At 37.2% G+C, this 7,585-nt stretch overlaps 1 protein-coding gene across 1 annotated transcript in view; it reads left to right on the top strand.

The window, feature by feature from the left end:
- The window catches only part of IFT80 (intraflagellar transport 80), a 52,028-nt gene that overhangs the window by 27,210 nt on the left and 17,233 nt on the right, over positions 1-7,585 (top strand). The window contains exons 8-9 of the mRNA XM_009703837.1: positions 4,614-4,793; positions 7,197-7,315. Of these exons, the coding sequence (XP_009702139.1) occupies positions 4,614-4,793; positions 7,197-7,315 (299 nt within the window). The remainder of the gene's footprint in view (positions 1-4,613; positions 4,794-7,196; positions 7,316-7,585) is intronic.

Genomic DNA, 7,585 nt, shown 5'->3' with positions numbered 1-7,585 from the left:
TCCAGAGAAGGGCAATGAAGGTGGTGAAGGGTCTGGAGCACAAGTCTGATGGGGAGCGGCTGAGGGAGCTGGGGGGGTTTGGTCTGGAGAAGAGGAGGATGAGGGGAGACCTGATCGCTCTCCTGAAAGGAGGGGGTAGCGAAGTTGGGGTCGGTCTCTTCTCCTGAGTAACGAGCAATAGAACAAGAGGAAATGGCCTCAAGTTGTGCCAGGGAGGTTAAGATTGGATATTAGGAAGAATTTCTTCACCAAAAGGGTTGTCAGGCACTGGCCCAGGCTGCCCAGGGAAGTGATGGAGTCCCCATCCCTGGAGGGATTTAAAAGATGTGTAGGTGTGGTGCTTAGGGACATGGTTTAGTGGTGGGCTTGGCAGTGCTGGGTTTACGGTTGGACTCAATGATCTTAAAGGTCCTTTCCAACCTAAATGGTTCTATGATTCTATTCTGTGATTAAAGTCGGTGGCTTAGGTATGCTGTGTAGATTCTGACATCATAGGAATGTTCAGCAGTATCAGCTTTAGTTCAGCTTATGTCAGCATTCCCTGTTCAAAAATCCACATACTGGTAAACAGAGCTGAACCAGAGACCAGCCAAGTGTCCTTTGCACAGGTGACATCAGTATTACTCTTATAATTGAAAATAAAAGAAAATACTCTTTTCTTCACTATGTTTTTTTCAAAACATTTATGCTCTGGTATTATGTGGATAACCATTCTTAATTTATTGCATTCAGTCCAGAAATCGTAACCAACTAGATTCTCCATGTTGAGTCTTGGAGCATCAATATTACACCCGTGAAATACTGTCCTTGTTACTGGGACACAAGGTTCTCTGAATCTGCTCATTGAAATAATTTCACCGGCATCTCAAGAGCCTACTCAGTTTCCATTTATGGAAGTCAGACAGTATTCAATGACTATAGTACTTCATCTTTTTTACTACATTGTGCAATCAGAAAAGGGAAGCTTAAGTTATTGCTTCTATGTATTTATTTAATATAATGCAGCTTTTATAACTGCTGGTTTTGTTCTTCAGAGAGTTCATGGGATTCAATGAAAAATTAATTATGACACAGAAAAAGTATAAGCCTAACAGCAATACCAAAGTATAGTATTGCAGCTAATGTTAGAACAACATTCATACGGTCATTCATATAGTCATATTCATGCCCTTTTTTTTTTTTTTTAACTCAGTGTATCTAGGAAATACATAACAGCTATTTCATTTTATAAAATTGTTCCTATCTTGAAAATGGGGAGCTAAATGATTTTTGTTATAACATTTCGTGTACATGGTAAATGTACCAGACATCTGCAGGGAGTATGAATCATTGGACTGGTCTGAATTATACTGAGAGCTTTCAAAAATAACTGGAAAATAAAACATTGTAATTGCTTTATGTATTTTTTTTAAAAAATTTAGGTTGTAATCTGGAAATATTTTACTGGGTATTTCAACTACCTGAAAAAAAAGACTTGTGGTTTAAAAAAAGAAAAGAAAAGAAAAGTACTTTGGGAAATGTGTCCTCTATCCTCTCAGAGTTGCAGTGTATCTGCTATGCTTAAAAAAGTAGTAGCACCAAAGCCACATTCTTCAAGCTCCTTAAACTGGTTCTTACTTGACGGCTTGATGCCCCTTTGTTATTCATTCTGACTGATGGGTAGATTCTTGATCTAAGGGAAATGACCTTAGAAACCGCCTTGTCTGTTTGGGAGGATCCCAATATTCAGTTTTGAAATAGTACTTCTCCAAACTGTTCTCAGATAGATGACATCTGGCTAGCTGTGAAAAATACGTCTCAGATGTAGAATATTTAAAGCGTTACTCTCAATGTGTGTGTTACAATCATTTGTCCTACAACCTCAAGAGCTTACTCATTTGCCATATAAGGATGTCAGACATAGTTAAATATTACGCTTTTAATTACTATAGAGTGTTTCACACAGAATTCATCCTGTTGAGACAGAAGAGTAGGTTATAGACTTTTCTCCAAAAATTGCAATTGCCTTCCCCAACTGCAGCTCATATAGGCAGTGAATGGCGTGCCTGTCAGCCAAGAGACATGGAAACTGAAGCCTTAAAATTGAGTGCTTGAAATTATAAATTCAGTCAGTGCTGACACTGTCTTTCGCTCACCCTTATATGCGTAGGCAGTAAAAAGAGCCTTAACTCAGTAGGTCGTCTTACGCAATGTTCTGCAAATCATTAGCACAACCGGGAGGTTGAATTTCATCCCTTTGTGTTTTCTTGCTATTGAACGCTTAAATCTGACACCTTTATTTTACTGTAATTTTCGTGATTTCATTTCATATAAATCACATGGAGACTTTGTGTGAAGGACGTAATATTTCTTGGGTTTTATGTGTACTGCAAAAGAAATCAGAATACGAAATGTGTTAGAAACATTACGTGAGTATTTTCTTCCAGCTGTCTCTCCTTTGGTATAATATCATGTATCCAAAAGTCATGAGAATCCAGTGTCTACATTTAACTTCAATCACATGTTTTTTCTTCCTGATTTGATTCTTAAGATTTCAAATGTATTTGAATATTCAGGTAGTTCTTCAATTTTAAAATGTTTGTTTAAAATAGTCTATTACACAGCTCTGAAGAGGTGATAGTTGAGATTTGCTTCTTGTTTTACAATGTCTTCCTAAAAGTCCATAAAAAAGGATATTTCATTTTTTGTCATCCACTTTCAGGGAAACGCTAATTTGGAGATTCGGGATGATTTGTATGAACTGTATTTCTGAGATGCAAGAAACAGAAAACAAGTGTCTTGGTCTGAAAATTCATCTAGTTTTTGACAAGAATGTATTAATAAGGATCCAGCTAAACTTTACAGGAGTCTAACTTTAGAGGAGTCTCGTACATAAGGCTAGGGGAATTTAAGAATAAAGTTCTTTGCTGGACAAAATTTAAATATCAAAAAGAAACAAAATTAGATTTAGTACTAAATGTAAGCTGCTCTTGTAACTACATTGATGCTATGGATAAGAAGGAAAAAAGCAAATGCTAGTTTTAATACTTCTTCCTTGTTCTTTGTGCTAGGGGGATTTATGATTTTATTCTTTGCAATACCTACAGAGAGAATGAAAATACGGGGGGATGTCAAAGGATATGAAATCATGTGCTGTTTCGTTAAAGCACATGCTCTGCCTTTCCATCCCTGTTGCACTGGGACAGGCGATTCCATGGGGCTGTGCGGGCAGGATGGGGGGCAATGTGCCCTGTGTAGAGCCAGGCAAGGAATTAAAATGTTAAATGAAGTTTACACCCTGTTGCTAGAGAGTATAAAGCTCCTTTATTTTTTTATTAAAAGCATCTTTTAGCAGCCAGCCCACAGTTCATGAACGACTGTGTCATCTCTGGTGGTGTTTGCCTGAGGCTGGCTAGCCGCTTGGGCAGAGCGGCGTGTCTCCTGGTCCCTCATCCCTGCTGCTCTGCAAGCTTCCAGGCACTGCTGCTTCCACAGCTTCCTGCTAGCCCCGTAATTTTGGGCCTCCATTTAAAAACCAACAAACCAAACTGATAACTATATTTTAATAGACGTAGATGATGTAAGCCAGTAGTAGGAGAGGAAGGAAAATGTTAGCCTCGATACCACAGAAATGCATTCTTTAGGTCCAAGTGAGCCTTTCCACCTTGCAAAATCCAGTTAGCAGGAAAATGTACAATGATGTGTTTTGCCTACTATTTGAGTTTCTAACTGCATAGGAAAGCAACTACACTACTTATTTTGATAATAAGATTCTGGAATATAGTTATTTGGCCTGTGCTTCCACAACATTAAACTGTGATTCTCCTCTTTGAGCACCTCTTAATTAGTCTAAAATGAACGTAACACACAGAGCTATTGTTTCTGGTTCTCTCCAAAGCTAAACCAGATGTCACTACTTTTATTGCAGTAACGTTTCAATTTTTTGTTGTTATTGCAAGCATAGCAACTGGAAATTTTTAATACATCCTTCCCCTCTACAGTAACAAGAGAGACTAGAGAAAAAGATAGGTAAGGTATCAAGCTTCTTTTTTTGTGTTAGGAGGAGAACAGTATACAGGCATTCGTAATCCACCAATGTCCCTTATGTTGGAAGCACAGCAAGAAGCAACACAAGAGCTTTGCAATTCTCTGTATAGTGGGATAGGCGTGCCTTGTTTATCCTGCCAGATTTTGCCCAGGCCTTGCTGTTTCTGTGTTCAGGAGCTGCCGTCACTGCAGCATAGACCCAACGCATCACGCTTAAGACCATAGCCCGTTGCACCCATGTAGCCAGTATAATTGTTTCTAAGTACATTCACTTAATTTTTATGTAGTGATTGTCCAGATTTATGGCTAAGTACACTTTAAATGTATTGTGACTAGATAACTTTTACCTAATGTACTTCAGGCATTGTGACATGTTTAATTTCTGCTGGTTTTCTTTTTTGTATCCCTGTTTTTCAAGTCTGACTCAAGACATCTAATCTTTTTGGTTTGCTTATTCAAGCTGTAATAAAAAGTTAGTTCATTGATGTTTCTTAAGAAATTATAACCCTGCAAATCTATTAATTACAATAAATCATTTCCAGAAAGTACAAAAAAAAATTAAGAATTCTTTTCTCTTTTTCTGCAAGTGGTCTTATGCTTTAGAGAAGCCGAACACTGGCAGCATATTTAATATTGCTTGGTCTATTGATGGCACTCAACTAGCCGGAGCATGTGGAAATGGACATGTAATTTTTGCCCATGTTGTGGAGCAACGCTGGGAGTGGAAGAACTTTGAAATAACATTAATCAAGAGGAGAACCATGGAGGTAATCTTCACAGTTCAGAGCTCTGCATTCTGATTACTAGCTTTCTAAGGGTCTTTTTAATACAAAATGGAAATTTTTAATCCTCAACAAAAGATTGTCCTTTTTTTTCTGTGTATATATGACTGAAAACATTTAAGTTCATAAAATGGCCAGAGTTAGCGAATGGTGTAAATAATGGTGAGTTGTACAGAAGATCAGGTCCATGTAAACCAAACTGTACCACCAGATGGACCAGAATTACATAACTCAGAAGTACTTTGTCTTCCAGAAAAATGCAAAGCTCATTTGAAGAGCGTGTGAAATTAGCTGTGAGAGGCCACTGGCAAAGCGAGCTATAATTTCACATGTAATGAAAATATTTATGCAGAAAACAATACAAATACATTGGCCAAAACGAAACCATCATATTAAATAGTATTACAGTAACTGGCAGCAGAGATGAAGCTGCATAAGTGTAGATAATGTAGAGGAGCTTTCTTTGCCTTATCTGCATTCATGAGTTGTTGGAGGCACTGATGCACTTTGTAATAGCTAATGCTTCAGTAGGGTTTACTGTATCCCTGTTGTTAATGAAGCTGTGATGAATGTTGCTGTCTTAGGGCATTTCCAGATAAATTTGGTTGCTGACTATAACTGTAAAGAGTCATAATGTGCTTTTCTGCACCACGTATTGTATTACAGCCTAGATTCAGATCTTCCAAAGCTACAGAAATTTGTCATATATCATATAACATACATCAGGTACCGGGATGATGCCTCCAGCTGAGTAATGAGCAATAGGCATTGACCTCAGTGAGACCTGCCAAGTCTCAGCGCTGCTGGAAATGAAACAGGCCCCTACATGTGGTTTCTGGAGCTTAAGTTTAGGATCCTTCTTTTCAAAATTCTTGGCCTGGATCCACGTTTAGGTTACCAAATATCTGGGAATTAATACAAAAATATGAATTTTTACCTTCTAATTTATCCTCTGTGTTCCCAGACACTGACTCACAACATTCACTCTCTGAACACTGGGATAATATAAGATTTCCATTCTTACAGATTTTCCAAATTACACATTTGGTATTGGACACCAGACCAATATTTTCAATATCAAAGTTCCTAAATTCCTAATTAGGCCCTTAAATGTTTTTTGGTCTTGATTCTTCTAATGTTGAATATGTAATTGGGAAAAGTTGTAACAACAGAAATGCTGTATTACAATTTGATCCGGTGGGTGGGATAACATGAGTCAGTGTCTGGGAACACAGAAGACAAATTAGCAGGTAAAAAATTCGTATTTCTTCTTTCATTCCCAGACATCGACTCGTAACAGATGGGCTCGGTGAATAACCTCCAGGGTGTTTGAATATGCAAACAACTGAGGAAGTATAGCTAACCCTCATTCAGGACTAATTTTTTATTTTAATATTTTATAGTGATTTTATTTTATTCCTATATATTTATGTAGGAAAATACTGCCTACAAAAAAGTTCTGGATGCATTCTTTGTTTCTGAGTACTACAATAGCTAAGTTAATTATGGACATATCACTGTGGTGGACATAGCTATTAATATGTCTTTGGAAATTGTTTCTAGGCTTTCATAATAATTGAGTTCAGTCCTTGTTTTGCAATTGGTTGCATAACAGAAAATCGAAAAGAAGTTACCACCGCCAGAATGGTGACATCTTAAAAAAAAAAAAAGACAACAAAAAACCACCAACCAACCAACCAAAAACCTGTCATAAGATATCTCCTTAGATTTTAGCTGCCTAAAATCTTTGAGCTCAAAAATCTGTGTTGCTTACAGGCAAACTGTGATTTTCTTGAAACACTGTCATTTGAGCAGGTTTTCACAGAAATGGCAAAGGCACAACCTGCTTACCAAGCCCATCTCCTAAATCTCCCATACTTCAGAGAGTGGTAGCATTAAAATATATGCTAGAGCTATTCAACACCTAGACAACATATCTTTATCCAAATCTTGGATATTGCTGAATTGTTTTGATGGGATCATGATGGGATCACTTGAAGTATCAAATGTTTAAATAATCAGCAACTGAACACTGAGCCTTAAAATGGGAACTTACAGAAATCATCTGATCTCAGATGATTTTCTCAACCTCATGTATAATATTGCACTTACACCTTATGTATTCCAAGTACTCATTAATTATGCATTTCTTTTAAGGAGCTCCACCCAGCTCTTCAGTATTTATTGACTGTTTATTCAGAGTTTATAGAACCTTTGAGTTTAAGTCTTCACCAGTGCTGTGAAAGTGCTGTTCCCACATAGATATGTTCTGCTAATGGCATAATAGTATCAGGATGTACTTAAAATAAGAAAGACTATGATATTTCACTAGTTAGTTTTCATTTCATTTATTGTTGTTTTATTCAACCAAAATTTTCTTTTGATTAGGTGCACAATGTTCTTAATGATGCGGTAGATTTGTTGGAATTCCGCGACAGGGTTATTAAGGCCTCTTTGAACTACGGGCATTTGGTAGTTTCAACTTCTCTTCAGTGTTACGTGTTTTCGTAAGTAATAATACAAATTCGTGAAGCTTTCTCAAGTTTATCTAACAGTTGTAAGAGAGTAGCAGAAACTTTATTTGAAGTACAGTAATTAATTATTTTTTTTTTTGGTAACTAATTGAAATATTCTATGGAATGTAGCATCATCTACAACAAAATGTACTGGAGTATCGTTGCCCCCCTCTCCCTGTCATCCTTTCTTTCAGCTTCTTGCTGGTGCCATGACTGCCTGTTCATTGTGCTACAAAAAATTTGGCAGGCTTTCTTTTCACA

This window comes from Cariama cristata, unplaced genomic scaffold (genome assembly GCF_000690535.1).
Source record: "Cariama cristata isolate BGI_N322 unplaced genomic scaffold, ASM69053v1 scaffold7947, whole genome shotgun sequence".
Taxonomy (NCBI): Eukaryota; Metazoa; Chordata; class Aves; order Cariamiformes; family Cariamidae; genus Cariama; species Cariama cristata.
The sequence above is the reverse complement of the archived record's forward strand: the minus strand, read 5'-3'. Positions and strand labels throughout refer to the sequence as shown.